This window comes from Leuresthes tenuis, unplaced genomic scaffold (assembly GCF_036924035.1).
Source record: "Leuresthes tenuis unplaced genomic scaffold, fLeuTen1.0.hap1 SCAF_7, whole genome shotgun sequence".
NCBI lineage: Eukaryota > Metazoa > Chordata > Actinopteri > Atheriniformes > Atherinopsidae > Leuresthes > Leuresthes tenuis.
Window position 1 is genome coordinate 747126 of NW_027325361.1, and position 27511 is coordinate 774636.

Genomic DNA, 27511 nt, shown 5'->3' on the forward strand with positions numbered 1-27511 from the left:
CGTTCCTGCCTGAGACAGGATTCCTGGGTCTTCCTTGTTGTGTCTAAATGTTTTCAGGTGGTGAAAGGTCTGGACTGCAGCAGGTCAGTGCAGCAGCTGGACTCTATGACGCTGTGCTGTTGGAATAGATGCAGGATGTGGTTTAACTTTGTCCTGCTGAAATATGCAATTACCTTCCCTGAAGGTGACCTGCCTTCCCTGAAGGTAACCGGCCTTCCCTGAAGGTGACCGGCCTTCCCTGAAGGTAACCGGCCTTCTCTGAAGGTAACCGGCCTTCCCTGAAGGTGACCGGCCTTCTCTGAAGGTAACCGGCCTTCCCTGAAGGTGACCTGCCTTCCCTGAAGGTGACCGGCCTTCCCTGAAGGTAACCGGCCTTCCCTGAAGGTGACCGGCCTTCCCTGAAGGTGACCGGCCTTCCCTGAAGGTGACCGGCCTTCCCTGAAGGTGACCGGCCTTCTCTGAAGGTAACCGGCCTTCCCTGAAGGTAACCGGCCTTCTCTGAAGGTAACCGGCCTTCCCTGAAGGTGACCTGCCTTCCCTGAAGGTGACCGGCCTTCCCTGAAGGTGACCGGCCTTCCCTGAAGGTGACCGGCCTTCCCTGAAGGTAACCGGCCTTCTCTGAAGGTAACCGGCCTTCCCTGAAGGTAACCGGCCTTCCCTGAAGGTGACCGGCCTTCCCTGAAGGTGACCGGCCTTCCCTGAAGGTGACCGGCCTTCCCTGAAGGTGACCGGCCTTCTCTGAAGGTAACCGGCCTTCCCTGAAGGTAACCGGCCTTCTCTGAAGGTAACCGGCCTTCCCTGAAGGTGACCTGCCTTCCCTGAAGGTGACCGGCCTTCCCTGAAGGTGACCGGCCTTCCCTGAAGGTGACCGGCCTTCCCTGAAGGTAACCGGCCTTCTCTGAAGGTAACCGGCCTTCCCTGAAGGTAACCGGCCTTCTCTGAAGGTAACCGGCCTTCCCTGAAGGTGACCGGCCTTCCCTGAAGGTGACCGGCCTTCCCTGAAGGTGACCGGCCTTCCCTGAAGGTAACCGGCCTTCTCTGAAGGTAACCGGCCTTCCCTGAAGGTAACCGGCCTTCTCTGAAGGTAACCGGCCTTCCCTGAAGGTGACCGGCCTTCCCTGAAGGTGACCGGCCTTCCCTGAAGGTAACCGGCCTTCTCTGAAGGTAACCGGCCTTCCCTGAAGGTGACCTGCCTTCCCTGAAGGTGACCTGCCTTCCCTGAAGGTGACCGGCCTTCCCTGAAGGTAACCTGCCTTCCCTGAAGGTGACCGGCCTTCCCTGAAGGTGACCGGCCTTCCCTGAAGGTGACCGGCCTTCCCTGAAGGTGACCTGCCTTCCCTGAAGGTGACCGGCCTTCCCTGAAGGTAACCGGCCTTCCCTGAAGGTGACCGGCCTTCCCTGAAGGTGACCGGCCTTCCCTGAAGGTGACCAGCCTTCCCTGAAGGTAACCGGCCTTCTCTGAAGGTAACCGGCCTTCCCTGAAGGTAACCGGCCTTCTCTGAAGGTAACCGGCCTTCCCTGAAGGTGACCTGCCTTCCCTGAAGGTGACCGGCCTTCTCTGAAGGTGACCGGCCTTCCCTGAAGGTAACCGGCCTTCTCTGAAGGTAACCTGCCTTCTCTGAAGGTAACCGGCCTTCCCTGAAGGTGACCGGCCTTCCCTGAAGGTGACCGGCCTTCCCTGAAGGTGACCGGCCTTCCCTGAAGGTAACCGGCCTTCTCTGAAGGTAACCGGCCTTCCCTGAAGGTGACCTGCCTTCCCTGAAGGTGACCGGCCTTCCCTGAAGGTGACCGGCCTTCCCTGAAGGTAACCGGCCTTCTCTGAAGGTAACCGGCCTTCCCTGAAGGTGACCTGCCTTCCCTGAAGGTAACCGGCCTTCTCTGAAGGTAACCGGCCTTCCCTGAAGGTGACCTGCCTTCCCTGAAGGTGACCGGCCTTCCCTGAAGGTGACCGGCCTTCCCTGAAGGTAACCGGCCTTCTCTGAAGGTAACCGGCCTTCCCTGAAGGTGACCTGCCTTCCCTGAAGGTGACCGGCCTTCCCTGAAGGTGACCTGCCTTCCCTGAAGGTGACCTGCCTTCCCTGAAGGTGACCGGCCTTCCCTGAAGGTAACCTGCCTTCCCTGAAGGTGACCGGCCTTCCCTGAAGGTGACCGGCCTTCCCTGAAGGTAACCTGCCTTCCCTGAAGGTGACCGGCCTTCCCTGAAGGTAACCGGCCTTCCCTGAAGGTAACCTGCCCTACCTTTGTTAGCAGGTTAGAAACGTGGGAAGTGTACAAACTGAGCTTTTGTTCTGAAATCAGTACCAATGTGGTTATTTCGGATTGTGTAGGGAAACTACAGCTGGACATGAAATAACGCCAGTCGGCCATGTTTTCTTGCTGCTTCCAGGTGGGAAGGCCTTCATGTTCCGCGTCCAGGACCTGAAGGAGGGCGTGGTGGTCTACCACCACTCTGACAGTGACTCCACACGTGACCACGTCGTCTTCCGCATCACTGACGGCCGTCACAGCATCCGACACAAGTTCCCCATCAACATCCTCCCAAAGGACGACTCTCCACCCTTCCTCATCAACAACGTGGCGGTGGAGGTGCAGGAGGGCGGGGCCGTGCGACTCGAGGAGTACCTGCTGCTGGCCTCTGACCTGGACTCCAGTGATGACTACATCCGGTACCAGCTAGTCCTCGCCCCCCGGGCGGGGCTGCTGGTCAGGAAGACCTCGGCCCAGGAGACAGGTGAGGTTGGGGGGGGCAGTTTGATGAGTTTGTAACGCTGGTCAGAGTCAACATCTGTCAAACCCGGTTTCTCAGAAACAAACTCACAATGAGGAACACCCCGTGAAACCCGATCCTCTTCAAACATAAACATTTAATCCAATGTAAACTAAACTCGAGTCATTTCCTTTCCAAAATTATTTCCCTGAACTCATTTTCTGGTCGGTTGCGGGGGGGGGGGGGGGGGAGCCTATCCCAGCGGTTACCCGGCGAGAGGCTCCCCAATTATTTGTAAAACAGAATTAATAGACAAGTTGTTTTTATTGAGAACATAGTTAGGCCACTCTGACATTCATTACCACTCTTTCTGTCTTCGGGTGTTCCCCAGGGATCTGTTCTGGGCCCGGTGCTGTTTTCCCCGTACTTGCTTCCTTTAGGTCATATAATAAGTCCATTTAAAGGTGTTTCCTGTCATTGTTACACAGATGATATTCAGCTGTGTGTTTATTTTAAGACTTTTCTAAGATCTCTGACCTGCAGAAAGTCCATAAAGTTTCACTGTTGGTGTTTGTGCAGCAGAACCAGTGGACAGCTTCCTGCAGAGAGACCTGATCCAGGGTCAGATCTACTACCAGCACTCAGGAGAGGAGCAGTTTGAGGACTCCTTCGACTTCACGCTGTCTGACAGCCACCAGCCGCCCAATCTCTCCCAGACATACGTGAGTCAGACAAACCTGGTTCCGGCCTGAAGGCGGTGAGGTGTTTGGGATGCGCCTGAGACTTCCTGTCCTCCCTGCAGACGGTGGTCGTCCACGTCTTCCCAGTGAAGGACCAGCTGCCGCTGGAGGTCTCCGGCGGAGTTCGCTCTCTGACGGTGAAGGAGACTGAGGTGGTTTACATCACTCAGGCTCACCTCCACTTCTCAGACAGAGAGAACCCAGACGCCGACCTGACCTACGCCATCACACAGCTGTGCTTCAGCCCACTGCATCCTGGGTAAGTTCGGGTCGGGGTCCATGTTTCTGCTGATCCTGAGCAGAATCTGAGGCTGTTTTACTCTTTGCCTTTCAGACTGATGGATGCAGGACGCCTCTTCTACACCGACAGCACCAACGCCATGAAGAAAGACCACATGGTGCCGGTGCTGAAGTCCTTCACTCAGGTCTGCATCATACAAACATCTGCATCCTACAAACATCTGCATCCTACAAACATCTGCATCCTACAAACATCTGCATCCTACAAACATCTGCATCGTACAAACATCTGCATCCTACAAACATCTGCATCACGGAAACATCTGCATCATGCAAACATCTGCATCATACAAACATCTGCATCACGGAAACATCTGCATCATGCAAACATCTGCATCCTACAAACATCTGCATCATACAAACATCTGCATCATGCAAACATCTGCATCATACAAACATCTGCATCATACAAACATCTGCATCATTCCTCCTCTTTCCTTCCTCCTCTCTCCTTCCTCCTCTGTCCTTCCTCCTCTGTCCTTCCTCCTCTGTCCTTCCTCCTCTGTCCTTCCTCCTCTTTCCTTCCTCCTCTGTCCTTCCTCCTCTGTCCTTCCTCCTCTGTCCTACCTCCTCTGTCCTTCCTCCTCTGTCCTTCCTCCTCTCTCCTTCCTCCTCTGTCCTTCCTCCTCTGTCCTTCCTCCTCTTTCCTTCCTCCTCTGTCCTTCCTCCTCTTTCCTCCCTCCTCTTTCCTTCCTCCTCTGTCCTTCCTCCTCTGTCCTTCCTCCTCTGTCCTTCCTCCTCTTTCCTTCCTCCTCTGTCCTTCCTCCTCTGTCCTTCCTCCTCTGTCCTTCCTCCTCTGTCCTTCCTCCTCTGTCCTACCTCCTCTGTCCTTCCTCCTCTGTCCTTCCTCCTCTGTCCTTCCTCCTCTTTCCTTCCTCCTCTGTCCTTCCTCCTCTGTCCTTCCTCCTCTGTCCTTCCTCCTCTGTCCTTCCTCCTCTTTCCTCCCTCCTCTGTCCTTCCTCCTCTGTCCTTCCTCCTCTTTCCTTCCTCCTCTGTCCTTCCTCCTCTGTCCTTCCTCCTCTTTCCTTCCTCCTCTGTCCTTCCTCCTCTGTCCTTCCTCCTCTGTCCTTCCTCCTCTGTCCTTCCTCCTCTTTCCTTCCTCCTCTGTCCTTCCTCCTCTGTCCTTCCTCCTCTGTCCTACCTCCTCTGTCCTTCCTCCTCTGTCCTTCCTCCTCTGTCCTTCCTCCTCTTTCCTTCCTCCTCTGTCCTTCCTCCTCTGTCCTTCCTCCTCTGTCCTTCCTCCTCTTTCCTCCCTCCTCTGTCCTTCCTCCTCTGTCCTTCCTCCTCTGTCCTTCCTCCTCTGTCCTACCTCCTCTGTCCTTCCTCCTCTGTCCTTCCTCCTCTCTCCTTCCTCCTCTGTCCTTCCTCCTCTGTCCTTCCTCCTCTTTCCTTCCTCCTCTGTCCTTCCTCCTCTGTCCTTCCTCCTCTGTCCTTCCTCCTCTTTCCTTCCTCCTCTGTCCTTCCTCCTCTGTCCTTCCTCCTCTTTCCTTCCTCCTCTGTCCTTCCTCCTCTGTCCTTCCTCCTCTGTCCTTCCTCCTCTGTCCTTCCTCCTCTGTCCTACCTCCTCTGTCCTCCCTCCTCTGTCCTTCCTCCTCTGTCCTTCCTCCTCTGTCCTACCTCCTCTGTCCTTCCTCCTCTTTCCTCCCTCCTCTGTCCTTCCTCCTCTTTCCTTCCTCCTCTCTCCTTCCTCCTCTGTCCTTCCTCCTCTCTCCTTCCTCCTCTGTCCTTCCTCCTCTGTCCTTCCTCCTCTTTCCTTCCTCCTCTGTCCTTCCTCCTCTGTCCTTCCTCCTCTGTCCTCCCTCCTCTGTCCTCCCTCCTCTGTCCTTCCTCCTCTGTCCTTCCTCCTCTGTCCTCCCTCCTCTGTCCTTCCTCCTCTTTCCTTCCTCCTCTCTCCTTCCTCCTCTGTCCTTCCTCCTCTCTCCTTCCTCCTCTGTCCTTCCTCCTCTGTCCTTCCTCCTCTTTCCTTCCTCCTCTGTCCTTCCTCCTCTGTCCTTCCTCCTCTGTCCTCCCTCCTCTGTCCTTCCTCCTCTTTCCTCCCTCCTCTTTCCTTCCTCCTCTGTCCTTCCTCCTCTGTCCTTCCTCCTCTGTCCTTCCTCCTCTTTCCTTCCTCCTCTGTCCTTCCTCCTCTGTCCTTCCTCCTCTGTCCTTCCTCCTCTGTCCTTCCTCCTCTGTCCTACCTCCTCTGTCCTTCCTCCTCTGTCCTTCCTCCTCTGTCCTTCCTCCTCTTTCCTTCCTCCTCTGTCCTTCCTCCTCTGTCCTTCCTCCTCTGTCCTTCCTCCTCTTTCCTCCCTCCTCTGTCCTTCCTCCTCTGTCCTTCCTCCTCTTTCCTTCCTCCTCTGTCCTTCCTCCTCTGTCCTTCCTCCTCTTTCCTTCCTCCTCTGTCCTTCCTCCTCTGTCCTTCCTCCTCTGTCCTTCCTCCTCTGTCCTTCCTCCTCTTTCCTTCCTCCTCTGTCCTTCCTCCTCTGTCCTTCCTCCTCTGTCCTACCTCCTCTGTCCTTCCTCCTCTGTCCTTCCTCCTCTGTCCTTCCTCCTCTTTCCTTCCTCCTCTGTCCTTCCTCCTCTGTCCTTCCTCCTCTGTCCTTCCTCCTCTGTCCTTCCTCCTCTTTCCTCCCTCCTCTGTCCTTCCTCCTCTGTCCTTCCTCCTCTGTCCTTCCTCCTCTGTCCTTCCTCCTCTCTCCTTCCTCCTCTGTCCTTCCTCCTCTGTCCTTCCTCCTCTTTCCTTCCTCCTCTGTCCTTCCTCCTCTGTCCTTCCTCCTCTGTCCTTCCTCCTCTTTCCTTCCTCCTCTGTCCTTCCTCCTCTGTCCTTCCTCCTCTTTCCTTCCTCCTCTGTCCTTCCTCCTCTGTCCTTCCTCCTCTGTCCTTCCTCCTCTGTCCTTCCTCCTCTGTCCTACCTCCTCTGTCCTCCCTCCTCTGTCCTTCCTCCTCTGTCCTTCCTCCTCTGTCCTACCTCCTCTGTCCTTCCTCCTCTTTCCTCCCTCCTCTGTCCTTCCTCCTCTTTCCTTCCTCCTCTCTCCTTCCTCCTCTGTCCTTCCTCCTCTCTCCTTCCTCCTCTGTCCTTCCTCCTCTGTCCTTCCTCCTCTTTCCTTCCTCCTCTGTCCTTCCTCCTCTGTCCTTCCTCCTCTGTCCTCCCTCCTCTGTCCTCCCTCCTCTGTCCTTCCTCCTCTGTCCTTCCTCCTCTGTCCTACCTCCTCTGTCCTTCCTCCTCTGTCCTTCCTCTGTCCTCCCTCCTCTGTCCTTCCTCCTCTGTCCTCCCTCCTCTGTCCTTCCTCCTCTTTCCTTCCTCCTCTGTCCTTCCTCCTCTGTCCTTCCTCCTCTTTCCTTCCTCCTCTTTCCTTCCTCCTCTTTCCTTCCTCCCTCAGCATGCAGTGAACCACATGAAAGTTGCCTTCATGCCTCCTGCGGAGGACATCGGCCCCGAGCCGCTCTTTGTCCAGTTCGTCTTCTCTGTCAGCGACCATCACGGCGGCACCGTCTCCGGCCTGACCTTCAACATCACCGTCCTCCCCGTGGACAACCAGGCACCTGAGGTCAGAGGTCAAACGGTCGGATGTGGCTGGTTTGGATGATGATTGTTGTTGCACGTTCAGAAGTGTGTTTCTGTTGCTGTTGGACATGTGAAGGCCTTCAGCAACCTGCTGCGGGTGGAGGAGGGCGGAGGGGCCTTTGTGACGGAGGAGCACCTTCTGGTCCAGGACCGAGACAGCCGGGAGGAGGCGCTGAGGGTGGAGGTCCAGAGGACAGGTGATCACGGCCGGCTGGAGCTGCGGGGCCGAGCACTGCTGCGGGGAGACGGGTTCACCCTGCAGGACCTGAGAGGACTGCAGCTCAGGTGAGAGTGGGTCAGGTGAGAGTGGGTCAGGCGGTTCTGCTCGTGTGCAGAACCGGGTCCTGGTGGCAGCTTGTTCTTCCAGACACCGGTCTGCTCAGCAGGCCTCTGCAGCATCAGCGACTCGTCTGCTGGAAGCTGCTGCTTCTTATTTTCTGTTTACCCACAGAGACACATAATTTGTTCCCGTTTCTTTAGCTGCATCTGTGGAAAAACAGCAAAGAAAACACAGTTTGACAGACAGGAAACTATTTAACGCATCAAAGGTAGAGAAAACAGAAGTAATGTTCGCGGCTGGACTGTTCTGCAGGTACCGTCATGATGACTCTGAGACCACCGAGGATGAGGTGGGTCTGAAGGTGACGGACGGCCTGAACTCTGCAGAAGTCACGCTGCAGATTCAGGTGGGTTCATCGTCCCCGTGTGATGACATCATCGTGCTTTTAGAGTGCAGGTGTCGGCTGTTTGTGTGTTTTCAGGACCACTGAGTTCTGATTCAAATATAACAATATGATGATGAGATGAGATTATAATATATAATAATTCAAATATATTCCAGATCTTTCACTCGTTTCACAGGATTCTGTCATTAAAACTGTTTTGAAGCTGGTTGATTTAATCTGTATTATAAGAAAATAAACAGTCCCTCCCCTGTCCTCAGGTCCTGCCAATAAATGATGAGCCTCCCCAGCTGGCCGAGGGTTTGCGGGGGCAGCTGAGCTGTGTGGAGGGGGGGCGTGTCCAGGTGACGGTGGACTACCTGTCGGCCACAGACCGGGACAGTGACGACTCCAGACTGACCTACATGTTGGCCCGGAGTCCCGGCAGGGGGGAGCTGCAGAGAGCTGGACTGACCGTGGACAAGTTCTCCCAGCAGGACCTGCTGCAGGGACAGGTCTACTACGCCCACTCAGGTGAGAGCGCGCTGCTTTCAGGGCACGTGGGAAAAACAGGAGCTGCCTTTGTAGGCAGGAACACTTTGAAATGTGAGCTCAGAGTTAATCTGCTGTACAGCAGCAGGAACTATCTGTGCTGAGCTTTAAACTCAGAACCATGTGCTCAGGTGGAGAGGTCGGACCCGAGCCGGTGTTTGACACCGTCACCCTCATCATCTCCGACGGCGAGGCTGGCGGGATGGACAGCTGTTGCCATGGAGACGTCCCACCCCCACCCGTCCCTCTTCACGGCACGCTTCCCGTTTATGACCTCAACGTCACGATTCTTCCTGTCAACAACAAAGTTCCCGTCATCACTCTGGGTGAGAGGCTCAGTTTAATGATGCTGATGCTGTTTCTCCTGCTGACCTCACGCACACTCGTGTGTTTACCACCAACCAGCTGATGGAGACGCACACCAGAGGAGTGTGTGTGTGTGTGCGTGCATGTGTGTGTGCACGTGTGCATGTGTTGGAATCCCTGTTCACTGCTGAAAATGTAATACAGCAGAACAGTTCTGACCCGACGACACACCGTCACTTATCAGTCCAACACACATGTGCTGGGAGGAGCAGGAGGAAGGCTAACGTGCATCACACGTGCACACACACACACACACACACACACATACACACACACACTCACATGCACTCACGTGCACGCTCTCCTGGGAAAGGGGATGCTTCTCACCGGAGTCGCAGCCAAGAAAAGGGATTGAGGAGGAGCTCTGTGGTTATCAATGGAGGCCAGTGACCGCTGGGACTCAGCGGGGTGAATGTGTGTGTGCGTGCATGTGTGTGTGCACGTGAGATAAACAGAATCTGCTGCATAGTAGAGACATCACCTGCATGAACATTTCCATCTCCAACCTCCATCAGAACAAAATATTTTGGATTCTTTGTCCACCTTCGAGACTCACTTGAGTCACTTAAAGTAACAGTTTGGGAAAGTTTCTGCCCTCTGGTGGCCAAGTTGTAGATAGCAACCATCTCAATAAGTCTGTCAACCTGCATCTGTGGGTAAATGTATCTGTTAAAGTCACAGCTAAGTTCATTCTGGTTTTCTTTCTTCATCTATCCTGAATACTTCACTGATTCCCCCTCCTTCTTCTTCTTCTTCACCCTCTGAACAGTACTCTTCTTCTTCTTCTTCTTCTTTGTGCCCTTTGGCAGTAATATGGCTGTTCTTTTGCATAAAAGGATCTGCTGCATGAATAGATATAAACGGTTCATTCTGAGGTCATAAAAACAGTCAAATCATTTAAAAATGTGATAGAATACTTATAAATATTTCTTATAGATACTGTATATATATTATACTGTAAAACTGTATATTTAAAGCAAATGTAGAGATAGTATTTCAACTTGTTTAAGACGCAAAGAAATTAAATTTTTGTCTGACATAATTTTGTTGAGCTGCACAAACTTAGTTTAACAGAAGAACTTTTTTGAAAGATATCTTTATATATTCACTGCAATAAGATTTAGAGCTATTTTAGTTTCATAGTTTTGAAAAATATCTTCTTTTAGGTGGTTTGAGAACCAGTGGAGAGCTGGGATGGTGTACTGCTCAGTTAGCAGCTTTAGCTAACAGCTCCTAGCATTACTTTCAGAGTGCTGTAGTTTGTCATTTATTGAGTATTAAACAGATCTTTCGTAAAGAGGTGTGTCCTGGCAGTCTGGTGTCGATGAAGACAAACAATCCCAGCAGCTTGTTATATTATAATTATATAATCTAAAATAAGTTCCACACGGTTATAGTTGCAGCTGCATAATTGAAATCCGCCTCTTCAGCTGCACAAAGTGCATCCAGACAGCGAAATGAAGCTAAAGCTAAATGTGTTAGCTCCTTTGGGGTTATGCAGCCTGCACTGACACAGTAACTCAAGGTGATGAAAACCACCAAAAAACACCAACTAACTTCATAAGAGGTACAAAAACTAACGGTCACTTTTTCTTCTGGATTTCTGAGTGTATGCCTCATAAAATACATTAACTTTATGACTAACATTTCAAACACTTCCACAAAGTATTCTAAGCTGTGTTGCTGCCTCTCAGGGGATATTCTTCGTCTCAGATGACGTTTGAATCCTGAACAACCAGGTCTGTTGTGGACAGAATCCCACCTGCTCTGTGACCCAAAACACCAGATTTAGTCAGTTTCACCCATTCGCTGAACTTTTTGGCCCTGGCTGTTTGCTTCTAATCGCTCCTCAGCCTTCTGCTACCAAAGATGTTCAAAGTGTAACACGTCATTTCTCAGTTTTACTGCTGTTGAGCTCAGTTTGGAAAGTGGAGGCCCTGTTTGTAGACATGTTTCTTTGTCTGCTCATTGCATTGTGGGGGATTTGTGTCGTCATCATGTCAGCCAGCTAACAAGGTTGGCACTGATGTGTTTTAAGTGAAATCTGCCCATTGTCTGCTGGTATTACTCACACACAGAGCTGCAGATAATCTCTGCTGTGTGTGTGTTTCCCAGCAAAGTGTGGACAGCAGACAATGAGCGTCTTTACAAAACAAAAGAGGAAAGAGGCGCATTCCTGCTTCACAATAGCCGCCGTGTTGTAGCCGCCTCGCTAGCCGGATTAGCGCAGAGCTAACAGCAGTAGGATGACGGACTGCTAATCCTGCCAGCATATCTCAGCATTCATTCAACACCGGCACCTACGAGCCGCCCGGCGCGCTGGCGGTGGGGGGGTTTCTTGGTGTAATTAATTAGCAGTGAATAAAGAGGCAGTGTAAGAGCAATGGTCCAGCTTCACCTTGTGTCTTTCATCACTGGGATGCTGGTTTATCAGCGAGATCCAGGACTGTCCCTCATTAACGCTTAAACTCATTCACACAGTGTTTATTCACTAAATGCATTCATGCTGCCAGCTCCAGACCTGCTGCTGACTGCAATAACATGGAGGAAGGTGGAGGCAGGATGGATTCATCAGCAGCTGACAGGGCAGAGGGATGGAGGGATGTAGGGATGGATGGATGTTGGATGGATGGATGTTGGATGGATGGATGGATGTAGGGATGGATGGATGTTGGATGTAGGGATGGATGGATGGATGATGGATGGATGGATGGATGGATGGATGTTGGATGGATGTAGGGATGGATGGATGGATGGATGTAGGGATGGATGGATGTTGGATGGATGGATGTTGGATGGATGGATGGATGTAGGGATGGATGGATGTTGGATGGATGGATGGATGGATGGATGGATGTTGGATGGATGTAGGGATGGATGGATGTTGGATGGATGGATGTTGGATGGATGGATGGATGTAGGGATGGATGGATGTTGGATGGATGGATGGATGGATGGATGGATGTTGGATGGATGTAGGGATGGATGGATGTTGGATGTAGGGATGGATGGATGGATGTAGGATGGATGGATGTTGGATGGATGGATGGATGGATGGATGTTGGATGGATGGATAGATGTAGGGATGGATGGATGTTGGATGTAGGGATGGATGTTGGATGGATGGATGGATGTTGGATGGATGGATGGATGTTGGATGGATGGATGGATGGATGGATGATGGAGGGATGGATGGATGTTGGATGGATGGATGTTGGATGGATGGATGGATGGATGTTGGATGGATGGATGGATGGATGTTGGATGGATGGATGGATGTTGGATGGATGGATGTTGGATGGATGGATGGATGGATGTTGGATGGATGGATGGATGGATGTTGGATGGATGGATGGATGGATGATGGATGGATGTTGGATGGATGGATGGATGGATGTTGGATGGATGGATAGATGTAGGGATGGATGGATGGATGGATGTTGGATGGATGGATAGATGTAGGGATGGATGGATGGATGTTGGATGGATGGATGTTGGATGGATGGATGGATGGATGTTGGATGGATGGATGGATGGATGGATGATGGATGGATGGATGGATGTTGGATGGATGGATGTTGGATGGATGGATGGATGGATGTTGGATGGATGGATGGATGGATGTTGGATGGATGGATGTTGGATGGATGGATGGATAGATGTAGGGATGGATGGATGTTGGATGTAGGGATGGATGTTGGATGGATGGATGATGGATGATGGATGATGGATGGATGTTGGATGGATGGATGGATGGATGTTGGATGGATGGATAGATGTAGGGATGGATGGATGTTGGATGTTGGATGGATGGATGATGGATGGATGATGGATGATGGATGGATGATGGATGAATGTGTAGAAAGTGTAGCAGAGAGGAAGGTGTGGTAGAAAAGGGTAAAATCGCTCCTTCGTGTACACGCTCAGCTGGACTCTAATGGGTGTTGGTGCTCCAGGAAACGATACGTCGGCACACAGCGGAAGAAGAACCCCTAAACAACAAAGAATAATCACAATAATTCAGGCCCATCTCGCTGTGCCACATGGTGCCAGTTTAACGCCGGGAAAGCTGTCGGTCGGTTATATGTTCGGTCAGCTGGAAGAAGCCCAAGCAGCTGAAGGGCAGCATCAGACACTTCAGTCAGTGGTCGGGTCGGACTCTAACCTCCACCTGCATGTTCTGTCCAGGTGAATCCATGTTGGCGGTGGACGAAGGCTCCTCGGTCTGTCTCTGTGGGGGGGTTCTGGGAGCCTCAGACCCAGACAGCCTCCCTGAGCAGCTGACCTTTCACCTGGAGACTCCTCCTCTTCACGGCTTCCTGGAGAACACGCTGCCGACGCCGGGCTCCGAGAAAAGCAACGCCGGAGTGGGCGTTGGTCAGTGTGTGACGTTTGGACCTCGCTGTGGGTCGGACCAGGACCCGCCCAAATGTGTGAATGTTTGTGTCAGCAGTCACCTGACCACAGAGTTTCTTTTCCCAGAATCCTTCAGCTTCGTCCACCTGACCTCTGGCTTCATCAACTATGTCCAGTCAGAGCACAAAGGGGTGGAGCCAACTGTTGACCAGCTGTCCATCAGTGTGAGTGACGGAGAGTACCGCTCCGCCCCCGTACCCTTCTACATCATCATAAACCCGACCAATGACGAGACACCTTCCCTGCTGCTCGCCAACTTCACCGTACGTACCCTACAGAACCGACCCGAAGCGTACTGAAGCCCGGAAACACCCCCTAGTTTGCACTAAGTTATTCACACTGCTTAAAACAGAAGATTTTCACCTGTAAGCCTGGATGTAACATTAAAAAACACTGAAACTAAACCACCATCAGGTGCCAGAGCTGTTGACAGGTGAGTGACGCCTGCTGTCTTCCTGCAGGTGAAGGAGGGCGGGATGAGGGAGCTGACCCCGTCCATACTGGATGCTTTTGACCTGGACGCCCCTCTGGACCTTCTCACCTTCACAGTGGAGCGGCCGCCGGCTCACGGCAAACTGATCCACGGCATCTACGGCGCAAATGTGAGGCGATACGAGGAGATGGGAGCAGAGCTGCTGCAGAGGAGCCTCCACGTCTCCTCCTTCACTCTGCAGGAGCTCCGACAAGGTGAGGCAGGCAATGATGTCATCTGTACATGGAGGGAGGAGAGGTGCATCATGGGAGCTCCCCCAGCAGGCTGGGCCTATAGCAGCAGAACTATGGGATGTTTCAGGCTCACCTGAGCCATCCCTAACTATAAGCTTTATCAGAAAGGAAAGTTTCAGCCTGATCTTAAAGGTAGAGAGGGTGTCTGCTTCCTGAAGCCAAACTGGCAGCTGGTTCCACAGAGAGGGCCTGATAACTGAAGGCTCTGCCTCCCATTCTGCTTTTAGGGGCCTGATAACTGAAGGCTCTGCCTCCCATTCTGCTTTTAGGGGCCTGATAACTGAAGGCTCTGCCTCCCATTCTGCTTTTAGGGGCCTGATAACTGAAGGCTCTGCCTCCCATTCTGCTTTTAGGGGCCTGATAACTGAAGGCTCTGCCTCCCATTCTGCTTTTAGGGGCCTGATAACTGAAGGCTCTGCCTCCCATTCTGCTTTTAGGGGCCTGATAACTGAAGGCTCTGCCTCCCGTTCTGCTTTTAGGGGCCTGATAACTGAAGGCTCTGCCTCCCAGTCTGCTTTTAGGGGCCTGATAACTGAAGGCTCTGCCTCCCATTCTGCTTTTAGGGGCCTGATAACTGAAGGCTCTGCCTCCCATTCTGCTTTTAGGGGCCTGATAACTGAAGGCTCTGCCTCCCGTTCTGCTTTTAGGGGCCTGATAACTGAAGGCTCTGCCTCCCAGTCTGCTTTTAGGGGCCTGATAACTGAAGGCTCTGCCTCCCATTCTGCTTTTAGGGGCCTGATAACTGAAGGCTCTGCCTCCCATTCTGCTTTTAGGGGCCTGATAACTGAAGGCTCTGCCTCCCATTCTGCTTTTAGGGGCCTGATAACTGAAGGCTCTGCCTCCCATTCTGCTTTTAGGGGCCTGATAACTGAAGGCTCTGCCTCCCATTCTGCTTTTAGGGGCCTGATAACTGAAGGCTCTGCCTCCCATTCTGCTTTTAGGGGCCTGATAACTGAAGGCTCTGCCTCCCATTCTGCTTTTAGGGGCCTGATAACTGAAGGCTCTGCCTCCCATTCTGCTTTTAGGGGCCTGATAACTGAAGGCTCTGCCTCCCATTCTGCTTTTAGGGGCCTGATAACTGAAGGCTCTGCCTCCCATTCTGCTTTTAGGGGCCTGATAACTGAAGGCTCTGCCTCCCGTTCTGCTTTTAGGGGCCTGATAACTGAAGGCTCTGCCTCCCATTCTGCTTTTAGGGGCCTGATAACTGAAGGCTCTGCCTCCCATTCTGCTTTTAGGGGCCTGATAACTGAAGGCTCTGCCTCCCATTCTGCTTTTAGGGGCCTGATAACTGAAGGCTCTGCCTCCCGTTCTGCTTTTAGGGGCCTGATAACTGAAGGCTCTGCCTCCCATTCTGCTTTTAGGGGCCTGATAACTGAAGGCTCTGCCTCCCATTCTGCTTTTAGGGGCCTGATAACTGAAGGCTCTGCCTCCCATTCTGCTTTTAGGGGCCTGATAACTGAAGGCTCTGCCTCCCATTCTGCTTTTAGGGGCCTGATAACTGAAGGCTCTGCCTCCCATTCTGCTTTTAGGGGCCTGATAACTGAAGGCTCTGCCTCCCGTTCTGCTTTTAGGGGCCTGATAACTGAAGGCTCTGCCTCCCGTTCTGCTTTTAGGGGCCTGATAACTGAAGGCTCTGCCTCCCATTCTGCTTTTAGGGGCCTGATAACTGAAGGCTCTGCCTCCCATTCTGCTTTTAGGGGCCTGATAACTGAAGGCTCTGCCTCCCGTTCTGCTTTTAGGGGCCTGATAACTGAAGGCTCTGCCTCCCATTCTGCTTTTAGAAACTCTGGGAACCACCAGGAAACCTGCAGCCTGAGAGCAAAGTGCTCTGTTGGGGAAATATCCAACTGTGAGATCTTTAAGATGTGATGGAGCTCGGTCATTAAGAGCTTTATATGTGAGGAGAAGAATCTTAAATTCTATTCTGAATCTAACAGGGAGCCAATGAAGAGAAGGATTCTGTTCAGACTGCCAAAGAAATGTGGAGCGAGGTGTCCTGGACCCCTGAATCTGTCCTGAATCTGTTCACATATGTTCACAGCTGTACTTAGTGCTGATGCAGGTGAACCGGTTCTGAAGGGGCTTCATGCTGTTGTGAAAGAGGAGAAAGTTAAAAAGCCAGCTGTCATCTGGCCTAAATAAAACCAAAAACCTGGACTGAAATGATTCTAATCCAAGCATCATGTGTTCTGAGGCTCTTTCCTGGTTTGTTTAAAGGTCTTTTTCTGTTTTTTCTCCTCGCTGTCCTCCCGGTCACCTGCCCCCCCCCTCTGCAGGCATGAAGCTGGTGTACATGCACGATGACACAGAAACCCTGGAGGACGCCGTGCTGCTGCGGCTGACAGATGGCGTGCACACAGCGGAGGGGACGGCTCGGGTCACCGTGCTGCCGGTCAACGACAACAAACCCCTCCTGCTCAAGTACGCAAACACACACGCTCACGTTGCTGCCTCTGTGAGGTCCTCCGCTGACACCACACACTCCCTGAAACCTAAAACCTCTGGAACCCAGGACCCGACGGTCCTCACACAGATGCATAAACACGCACACACACACTCACAGATGTGATCAGCGAGGGCTGCTGTTTAAAGCTCCTTAATCTGGTTAATACGATGTGTGAGGAAACGTGCGACTGTGTGGGGTCAGAGGTCAAGGTGACAGGTCCTCATTTTTTTATTCCATTAAAGCAAGAATCTGCTTTCTACATTTAGAATTAGCTGAAAGATTTAGGACAATGAGTTTATAAGATAAAACAAGGAGGAAGAGAGTCAATGAAAGTAAGTTTAAGCAGCGATTAAAAAGAGAAACGACACATTTACAGTCGACTCTAAGAGGGTGGTCTGATAAAAACCTTTTCTAACAGTTAATGTAGAAGATGGGCCTCTCATTCCAGTTCAGGGGATCAGAACCATGGTTCCCCTGCAGCTTATCCTCATATAGAAAGTTCTCTCTGCTGGTAAAGATTCTGTCCTGGAAGTTTGGATGTTCTGCCAACAAGAAAGGTTAAAAACCAGTGAGCGTGGGAGCTTTTAACAGGGATCTGAGGGTGTTTCATGGAGAAAGGAGGCTGAACAAAGCAGGACGGACTCACACAAAGCTGTGAGGAAGAGGGTGAACAGAGTAGAAGAAGAAGAGGTGATTCTTTATGTCTTTATGCTCTAACCTGACACCTCCAGCAGAACAGAGTAGAAGAAGAAGTGATTCTGCCTTTATGCTCTAACCTGACACCTCCAGCAGAACAGAGTAGAAGAAGAAGAAGTGATTCTGCCTTTATGCTCTAATCTGACACCTCCAGCAGAACAGAGTAGAAGAAGAAGAAGTGATTCTGTCTTTATGCTCTAACCTGACACCTCCAGCAGAACAGAGTAGAAGAAGAAGAAGTGATTCTTTATGTCTTTATGCTCCAACCTGTTGGCTCTGGAGATGAAACTCTTTCCTGAGCGGAGGCAACCAGCAGGACTGAGGCGGCTTCAGTCTGCTGCAGACGGTCCCGGCGGGTCGGGTCGAGGTCGGGGAGTCAGCACAGACGGGGAGGTATGGGGGGGTGGGCTCTGCTTGAGTGGGTGGGTGGCAGCAGCCCCCCTTCCCCCACCCATAATATTTTCATTTGAACCAGTGATTTTGCATCCTTGACTGGGCTCCCTGCTGCCCCCCCTCCCCCGTGCTGTCCCCAGCTCAGCTGAGGGCGGCGTGGGCCGGGCTGGTACTGTAAAGCCCACCCGGGCAGAAGGAACGCGCAGACTTGGCAGATGCCACCCTCCTTGTTGTTGCACTTCCTGCAGGATGAACGTGGCGGCTTCTCTCCTGCGTGGATTTTAGTTCCGAGTGAAGAAGCAGCCAGACGTTTCCTGATGTTCAGACCCCCACAAACACCACCAACACCAGCAGCACCACCCCAGATCTGCGCGGTCCCACTGGAAAAACCTGCCCGCACACAAACTTCCTGCTTCCTGATGTCAAACAGCAAAGTGCTTCTCCTTCAGGGGCCGCACGGAGGAGGCCTTTTGTTAACAGAAGGATGTTTTCCAGATGAAGAACAGGTTTTATCTGTTAGATGAAGGCCGAATTTATTTATGAAGCACATTCAAAGCCAGTTCATCTGTACTTTACTGTCAAATAAAATTAAAATCAACACAACTAACAGGAACAACACGATGGTAACGGAAAATAAAGGAGAAGCAGTGATGCAGATAATCTGCAGCCTGAGCCGCGTTTGCATGGAGAAATAAACAAGTTAAATACAGAAACATCACGTTTGGATTTGGCTTTTTAACCCATTCTTTAGGGCTGCTTTGTTGTATTTTAGGTGTCATTTAAAACTTTCTGCTTCTAAGGGTTGTTAAACCCTGTTTTTCAGGGTGTTGAACTGATTTCTAGTTGTTTTTGGTTAGTTATGGATTTGGTTTTTAACTGGTTAAGAATGCTGTTTAAGACCGGTTGGTTGACTGGTTTTTTCCCTTATTTTGAGGGTTGTTCTGCTGGTTCATGCTTGGTTTTTGGAATTATTTTAGACTGTTCTGGACCTGTTTTTCTCAGGTTTTGGACAGTTTTAGTTTTTTGTTATTTTAGATACAATTTAAGGCTTCCAGAGTTTAATTTAAGAGTTGTAGAAGTGGTTTCTGAGGGGCTTCTGACTGGTTTGGGGCCACACCACCTGCCGTAGGAGGTGAGGATAGTTGTGTTAACTGTTTGGACTTGTGGCAGTATTCATGAAGATGCCTGAAGGCCTCCTGACACTAAAAGACTTGCAGGACCAAGGATAAAACGTCTCTGTGTCAGCGACCGGCTCCAGCTCCGTTGGAGCTGACGGTCCCTGTTTTATCGATGCTGAAGATGGCCGTTTCTTCTTCATTGGTGTTGCAGGAACAGCGGGCTGGACGTGGACTCTGGTGAGCGCAGAGTGATCTCCAGCGTGGTTCTGGAGGCCGAGGACCTGGACACGCCCCCAGACCAGGTGTACTACTTCCTGAATGCTGCACCCAGATTTGGAAAGCTCCAACTCAAGGTAGCAAAGCTGAGAACTGATCCTGTCGTCTGAAGACAGCTCAGATTTTAACGTGTAGCCTCAGACGTCCTGGTTTCATTTCCACGCCTCGTGCTTTATGTTGTCGTGTCTGCAGACCGAGTCGGGATGGACCGAACTGACGGCTGCTCAGAACTTCACTCAGGATGATGTGGAGAGGAACCGGCTGTGGTACCAACACACCGCCGCCGCCAACGCCGCCAGCTTCAGAGGTCACGACAGCTTCCGTTTCACCCTCAGCGACGGACACAACGAGTCTCCGGCTCAGAGCTTCTTCATCTCCATCCGCTCCGTGCACAAAGGTCAGACGTGCACAACACCTCACGACACATCATCGGACCTCGTTAAGGTCCCTGCTAAGGTCCCTGCTAAGGTCCCTGCTAAGGTCCCTGCTAAGGTCCCTCGTTAAGGTCCCTAGATATCGAGGACCCACAGAGACAAATAGCCCTCACCATGTACATAAGCCTCAGAACCAGAATCAGAACCAGGACTCTCAGATTAATCTCAGAAAGTCCCTGAAGTTCTTCACATGATGACAGTCAGAGTTTTCACACACGCCTCTGCTCCCTCTGGCCAGCCGTGGGTCATACATTATTTAGCGCCCCCTTCCTGCCAGCTTTACCAGTCGGGTGAACACGGGGCCCCGGCCCTTCTGGCTCGGGGCCCACTGATCCTGGAGGAGCAGAGGTGAGAAATGTCCGGCCTCCTCAGCCGGTGAATAATTAAAGGAGGGGGAGGTGTAGCAGCTGTGGACAGACTCTCCTCTGGGTGCTGCTCCTCCTGCAAAGCTCCAACAATGACATGTTTTCCTCTGCAGTCGCAGCTTCATCGCTCCACTTACTGCCTGCAGGTGACACTGTGCTGCTGAGCAAGGCAGTGCACCTGAGGAAAGGTCATCCTGAAAAACAGCATCCTGCTGGCCTCAGATTCAAACTGTTTTTTAGGTGTTGATCCTCTAAAAAAGCTCCAAAAATAGCATGTTTCTGTCTGCTCTCGGTCGTCCACGTTGAACTTCTTCCTCTGTAACTCGCAGCTACAGTCGCTGCTTCAGAAACCTCACAGTCTGATTGCCTCCAGGTGACATAGTGCTGCTGAGCAAGGCGGTGAACCTGACGGAGGGTCAGCGGCTCGTCCTCAACACTGACATCCTGCTGGCGTCGGACTCGGCAGGTCAGCCAGAGCAGCTGGTCTACACTTTGACGGTCGCGCCTCGCTACGGCCTCGTCCACGCCGTTCAGCAGCCGGGGGTGCCGCTGATCAGCTTCTCACAGCTGGATGTCGCCGCACATCGCGTGTGCTACACCCACGACAACAGCCACGACGCAGAAGCCGACTCCTTCAGGTGAGGGAAGACACACCTTTGATGCTGACCTCAGGTCTGTTTAACAGCCTGGAGGTTAGTTTCACTGATAAGAAGCAGGCCTGAAATCTTGGATAACAGACGTTTTTATGACTGATTCTTTCATGCATGTGGAGGTGTACCACAGGGCTCCGTGTCAGGACCTCTGCTTCTCACCTGTAAAAGTTTTGCTTTCATTTCAAACTCACAGACACAAGGAAGCATGAAGGAGTTTCACTCGTTCTGTACGATCAAAAGAAAGCACAAAGTACCGCAAAGTGTGGTGAAGTTTTATCAATTTTAGTTTTTGGAGCAAAAAAAAAGGCAACAGTCACATTCCTCAACTCTAACAATGTGGAAGAAGAATCTGCAAATCAGTTCAAATGATATTCATGCTGTTTGTTTGTCTTTTTTTGTAGTTTTAAGCTGCTAATGTTAATCAATATCAAATCTAATGAATATAAACTGCTGTGTCTCTAAATCAAGTCCAACACAAAAACGTAATGTAAATAAATTAAATAAAGATATCTAAATACACAGGATAATAATAACAGTAATAGAGTATAAATGAAGTATTTGAGCCTGTGTGGAGGTGTAGCCCAGGTCTGATGGAAGCCGCTGACCTCTTTGACTGTCAGTTAACTGGAATTATTTTGCAGCGCAGCATGAAACTCTGCACACATCAGGAGAATAAATGGCAAATTATCCGGCTGCACATATTGAGAGGGGGATATTTCTGTCCCCTAAAAACTGTCACACACAACATTTGGCCGACAAAACAAAACTGGGCACCGAGACGAGAGAGAAAAAAGCTCGGCGTCAGGAGACGACAGGCTTTCTCTGCTGCAGTATGTTGATCTGCTTTTCCAGCCAATTTGGCAGCAGCAGGGTTTTTTAAGGAGGGGGGAGGAAGGGGGGAGTGTGTTGGTGTGTGCAGACCCTGGGTTTGTCACCCAGACCTGAGCTGCCCACAACGGCTGGCTGTCTGGCTCCAGAACACTCATCAGATCACAGCCAAACTGAGAGACAACCTGCCAATCAGAGAGAAACCAGATCTCATCAGAACTCTGGCTGCAGGGTTTTGGATCAGCTGGAGGCTTTTCAGAGAATATGTGGGACAGAACAATAATAAGGAATTACAGTAGTTCAGTCCTGAAGGAACAGATGCATGGAGCAGTTTCTCTGCATCACCCTGAGACAGGATGTTCCTGATTTTAATGATATTATGAAGGTGAAAGAAGGCAGAAACCTGTTTTATATGTGAGTCAGAGGACAGATCCTGGGCAGAAATAACTCCAAGGTTCCTCACTGTAGGACCAGAAGCCAAGGAAATACCATCTAGAGTAATTAAATGATTTAATATTGAGATTCTAATGTGTTTAGTTGAACAACTTCAGTTTGTCTGAATTTAGAAGCAGAAAGTTCTGAGTCATCCAGGTCTTTATGTCTTTAAGACAGGCTTGTAGCCTGACCAACCTGTAGGTTTCATCTGGTTTCATAGATAAGTACAGCTGAGTATCATCAGCATAACAATGGAACTTTATGCCATGCTGTCTGATAATGTTACCTAATGGAAGCATGTGTAAAGTAAAAAGAATCGGTCCAAGCACAGAACCCTGAGGAACTCCATGACTTACTCTGGTGTGTGAGGAAAATCAACAAACTTGATGTAAGCTGTGATCAATCGGATCAATATCACAGCATCTGAGCTCGTGTGAGAGCGCCAGGACTCAGGTGGCCACCCCAGAACACACACCTGTGCATCGGGCCTGTTTGTGTGTTGTGATGCCATGACAGCAGATGATTAATGTGCATTATTAAGAGAATAAGAGCCTCGACTGCCAAAGCGAGCGCGGACGGCCGTCCCTGAGCAAACATGGATGACACTGCAGCCAGATGTTACAGCAGGACGCTGCGTGTGTGGAGGCCTCGGGCAGTTTGTCAGCTGCAGGGCTGAGAGGCAGATTGTGTTGGCAGAGAGCTACAGAACACAGTCATCCCCACAGTGTGAGAGCTGCACAGTAATATAACCACTCAGCAGGGGGCGCCGCAGCCTCAGCTGGAACACAAACTCCTCTGTGATTGTTTCTCTCTGACTCTGTTTTGATATCCTCAGTTTTGTCGTCACTAACGGTGAGTTATCCCGAAGTGGCAGCCTCCATTTCACCATCGAGCGAGGTGACCGCATCCCACCGACCCTGAACCACAACGCCGGCCTCCGGCTGCAGGACGGCTCGACTGTGACCATCACCTCTGAGCAGCTGCAGCTCACTGACCCCGACACCACCAACCTCAGCTACATCATCACTCAGCTGCCACGATACGGTAAGCTTCTGCTGGGAGGAGTGCCTCTGACCTCGCCACCCAGCTTCTCCCAGGCCGACGTGGACGGCCTGAACCTGGCTTACCGGCACGACCCGAGCAGCCCGGCGGAGAGCGACAGATTCTACTTCCTGCCGAGTGATGGAAACAACAAAGGATACCTGGAGTTTGGACAGCTGAGGGAGGAGCCTGCAGTGTTCGACATACAGGTGAGCCACAACCCCCCCATCCCACCATGAAGGGGGCCTGCAGGAGCCCAGCAGCAGAGGTTCATCATCTATGAAGTGGTGGGAAGCAAAAAGCCTTCATCTCCACATGTGGCTTCAGATCACGGGTTGAATCAGTTCGGACACAGGTTGGACCTGTTCAGATCGCAGGTTGAACCTGTTCAGATCTCAAGTTGAATCAGTTCAGATCACAAGTTGAATCAGTTCAGATCTCAGGTTGAATCAGTTCAGATCACAAGTTGAATCAGTTCAGATCACAGGTGGAATCTGTTCAGATCACAGGTTGAATCAGTTCAGATCTCAGGTTGAATCAGTTCAGATCACAAGTTGAATCAGTTCAGATCACAAGTTGAATCAGTTCAGATCTCAGGTTGAATCAGTTCAGATCACAAGTTGAATCAGTTCAGATCACAGGTGGAATCTGTTCAGATCACAAGTTGAATCAGTTCAGATCACAAGTTGAATCAGTTCAGATCACAGGTGGAATCTGTTCAGATCACAGGTGGAATCTGTTCAGATCACAGGTTGAATCAGTTCAGATCGCAGGTTGAATCAGTTCAGATCACAGGTGGAATCTGTTCAGATCTCAAGTTGAATCAGTTCAGATCTCAGGTGGAATCAGTTCAGATCTCAAGTTGAATCAGTTCAGATCACAGGTTGAATCTGTTCAGATCGCAGGTTGAATCAGTTCAGATCTCAGGTTGAATCAGTTCAGATCACAAGTTGAATCAGTTCAGATCTCAGGTTGAATCAGTTCAGATCACAAGTTGAATCAGTTCAGATCACAAGTTGAATCAGTTCAGATCTCAGGTTGAATCAGTTCAGATCACAAGTTGAATCAGTTCAGATCACAGGTGGAATCTGTTCAGATCACAAGTTGAATCAGTTCAGATCGCAGGTTGAATCAGTTCAGATCACAAGTTGAATCAGTTCAGATCACAGGTGGAATCAGTTCAGATCACAGGTGGAATCTGTTCAGATCACAAGTTGAATCAGTTCAGATCGCAGGTTGAATCAGTTCAGATCACAAGTTGAATCAGTTCAGATCACAGGTGGAATCTGTTCAGATCACAAGTTGAATCAGTTCAGATCGCAGGTTGAATCAGTTCAGATCACAAGTTGAATCAGTTCAGATCACAGGTGGAATCAGTTCAGATCACAGGTTGAATCAGTTTAGATCACAGGTTGAATCTGTTCAGATCGCAGGTTGAATCAGTTCAGATCTCAAGTTGAATCAGTTCAGATCACAGGTTGAATCAGTTCAGATCACAGGTTGAATCTGTTCAGATCGCAGGTTGAATCAGTTCAGATCTCAAGTTGAATCAGTTCAGATCGCTGGTGGAATCAGTTCAGATCGCAGGTTGAATCAGTTCAGATCGCAGGTTGAATCAGTTCAGATCGCAGTTTGAATCTGTTCAGATGGTGGAAACGTGCTGGTTTCATCTTTCTGTTTCATTGGACCAAACTAAAGCTCCAGCATCGTCTCCATGGTGATTCCTCTCTGAGTCTCACTTCCATCCACAGTCTGGCTGCTTCTCTTCAGCCGCTGTGAGCTGCTTTTATCTCTTCAGGTGTTCCTGATGCTTTACTTTGGCTTCTCTGGATGGAAATCCTATTTCCTGCAGCTGGTTTCTTACAGTTCAGACAAACATCGACTCCTGCTTCTTTAGTTGAACATTTTCTATTTTCAGACGTTGCTTTGAGTTTTCTGTCCTGTCTCTTTGAATTAAAAGATGAGTTCATATTTTTTTCCTCTCCTTAGTCTGACAAAAATATTACTGAACAATTTTATGAAAGATTTGTAGAATTTTTTTAAACATTTGTTTTTCTTACAATAAAAAAAGCTCAGTGAACATCCTCCAACAGCTGTGATTCCATACATTAAAAGCAGCAAAAGCAGTTTTCCTCTATTTAACAGATTATTATTAACAACCTGAACTGACTGAATCATCAATTAGACACAGAAAGCTTTTTAATTCACTTTGATTTTTATTTAATGAATTAAAAGCTGAGAAGAAACAGTTTTATGAACCTGAGTGACAGGAGCAGCTGGTGAGGAAAACATCTGATCCAGAGTCTCTCCAACATGGGATGTTAGTGACACCCAGTGGCTGCCAGCTGAACTGCATCCTGCTGGTTTTCATCCTCCTGCATGAAGGTTCATCTGTTTGTCTGCAAATAAACACACAGAAACTGGTCTGTTTACACTGAAATATGGACAGATTTTACACTGAGGTAAAAAAGAAATAAAAACAGTAAGACTCAAATGAAGATTTGTGACATATTTCCATAAAAACAGGAAGCAGCTGCAGAGATTCACTGAAACATGTTCAAACATGAACATAAACCCAGAATCTGAGTCAGAAACAGAGTTTTTCTCAGTTCTCAGCAGCTTTAAAGTGAATCTCTGGTCTGAGCTCCTTTATTCTCCAACACAGCCTGAACCCTCTGAGACAAGCTTTCTGTCATTTCTTTAAGGAGTCTTCAGGAATAGTTCTCCAGGCTTCTTGAAGGACATCCCAAAGCTCTTCTTTGGATGTGGGCTGCCTTTTGTTCCGTTCTCTGTCAGATGATCCCACACTGCTTCAATAATGTTGAGGTCCGGGCTCTGGGGAGGATTCATCCCTCCATAAGACCTGTTGCCACTGATTTTCAGTCCACTTCTTGTGTCATTTGGCACAGCTCAGCCTTTTCTCCCTGTTTCCCTTCCTTAAGAACGGCTTCTTGACAGCCACCCTTCCATGGAGACCATTTCTGATGAGGCTTGGGCCAACAGTAGATGGATCAGCTGAAGGTCCAGATGCATCTCTCAGGTCCTGTCAGGTCACAGCTGGATTTCTTCCTCTTTCTTAAGGACATCACTTTCAGATCCTGTTCATCTGCTGGAGATAGTTTTTTAGGCCTGACACTTCTTCTTTTGTCCTCCACTTGTTCAGTTTCCTCAAATGTTTTAAGGACACACTGCACACCATGCTGAGATATGCCAAGTTTTCAGCTAATAGCTCTTTGGGAATCACCTTGTTGCTGCAGAAATCCTATTTTCTGTCTGTCAAACTGTGTTTTCTTTGCTGTTTTTCATAGATGCAGCTAAAGAAATGGGAACAAATGATGTGTCTTTGTGACAGGCTGCTGGTAACAAAGTGCCTAAAGATCCAGTTTAAAATGGCTTCTTTGCTAAGTTGTCTGTTCTGTGTCGACACAACACTGGTTCATCCCTTGAGTTAGGAGCCTTTTTCCTGCCTGAATGGGTCAAAGGTCAGAGTTCAGAGTTCGGATCAAGACTTGTTGGGATTTAATTGTCTTCAGATGAAAACATTCTGAGATGTTAAAGCTGTTTCGGCTCAGTTCACCTTCTCTGGCTCCTGCTCCCTGATCCAAATGGCCGCTGTGCTCAGGTGGATCGGGTGGACCGGGACCCGCCCAGTCTGACCACCACGCAGACTCCCAGCACGGTGGTGGATCTGGGCGATGGGCGTTACGGCATCTTCATCACCAGCCGACACCTGCAGGCCTCCGACCCCGACAGCCCCACGGAGCAGCTGCAGTTCTCCATCAGCAGGCCTCCACACTTCGGCTACCTGGAGAACGCTGCCACAGGTAAACCAGGAGCTGACTGATCCTTTCACTGCCAGTGGGTCATGTTTTCAGCAGAAGAAGAAGGTTGAAACGATTCATCCTCACACTGCATTTATCAGCCAGTTCTTTATTAGTTGGGACTGTCTTTAACCTCTTGCTGTACAACCCAAAATAAGAGGAAACTGGATGGAAAATGGAAATATTAAAAGGCTTAATGAGTCTTTTATGAACTCTACTTCCTGTCAGACAGTCTGAGCTCAACATGTTTCCTGTTCAGCTTCATTTCATCTGATAACAAACATCATTTCTACACCTCAGACCTGCAGCATCCCATAAAGTCAGTGAACCTTTTCCCACTTTGTGTCCTTCTGCCAACACTTAAAGCCGTTCTGACTCTGAGGAAACCAGGTGATGCAGAGTTCCAGCTGTTATTTTGTCCCATTCCTCCTTAAACAGGTCTTAAGGTGTGCAGCAGTGCGGGGGGGCGGTTGTATGTGTTGATTTTCAGCCTTTACTCATTCTGTCAACCCCATAAACAGACTAAACTGATCAGTTTTACATGTTATAACATTCCTAAAAGGCTTAAAATAACTTTTACAGCCACAAATTGGAAAAACTTGGGATTCAGCCCCTGTGGCCCCCGTGGCCCCTGTGGCCCTCGGGGCCCCTGTGGCCCCCGTTGCCCTCAGTGGCCCCTGTGGCCCCCGTGGCCCCTGTGGCCCTCAGTGGCCCCCGTGGCCCCTGTGGCCCTCAGTAGCCCTCAGTGGCCCCCGTTGCCCTCAGTGGCCCTCAGTGGCCCCTGTGGCCCCCGTGGCCCCTGTGGCCCTCAGTGGCCCCTGTGGCCCTCAGCGGCCCCTGTGGCCCTCAGTAGCCCCTGTGGCCCCCGTGGCCCCTGTGGCCCTCAGTGGCCCCTGTGGCCCTCAGTGGCCCCCATGGCCCTCAGTAGCCCTCAGTGGCCCCCGTGGCCCTCAGTGGCCCTCAGTGGCCCCTGTGGCCCCCGTGGCCCCTGT

The 27511-nt window shown here is 50.5% G+C and overlaps 1 protein-coding gene across 1 annotated transcript in view; it reads left to right on the top strand.

The window, feature by feature from the left end:
• Positions 1-27511, top strand: part of frem1b (Fras1 related extracellular matrix 1b) — a 38975-nt gene that overhangs the window by 7058 nt on the left and 4406 nt on the right. Inside the window, exons 8-25 of the mRNA XM_072388768.1 lie at positions 2387-2731; positions 3287-3429; positions 3510-3706; positions 3782-3872; positions 7107-7274; positions 7368-7576; positions 7884-7977; positions 8235-8487; positions 8637-8831; positions 13060-13248; positions 13354-13550; positions 13749-13974; positions 16290-16434; positions 18878-19019; positions 19135-19339; positions 20115-20379; positions 22493-22907; positions 26321-26522. Coding sequence (XP_072244869.1) covers positions 2387-2731; positions 3287-3429; positions 3510-3706; positions 3782-3872; positions 7107-7274; positions 7368-7576; positions 7884-7977; positions 8235-8487; positions 8637-8831; positions 13060-13248; positions 13354-13550; positions 13749-13974; positions 16290-16434; positions 18878-19019; positions 19135-19339; positions 20115-20379; positions 22493-22907; positions 26321-26522 — 3681 coding nt within the window. The remainder of the gene's footprint in view (positions 1-2386; positions 2732-3286; positions 3430-3509; positions 3707-3781; positions 3873-7106; positions 7275-7367; positions 7577-7883; positions 7978-8234; positions 8488-8636; positions 8832-13059; positions 13249-13353; positions 13551-13748; positions 13975-16289; positions 16435-18877; positions 19020-19134; positions 19340-20114; positions 20380-22492; positions 22908-26320; positions 26523-27511) is intronic.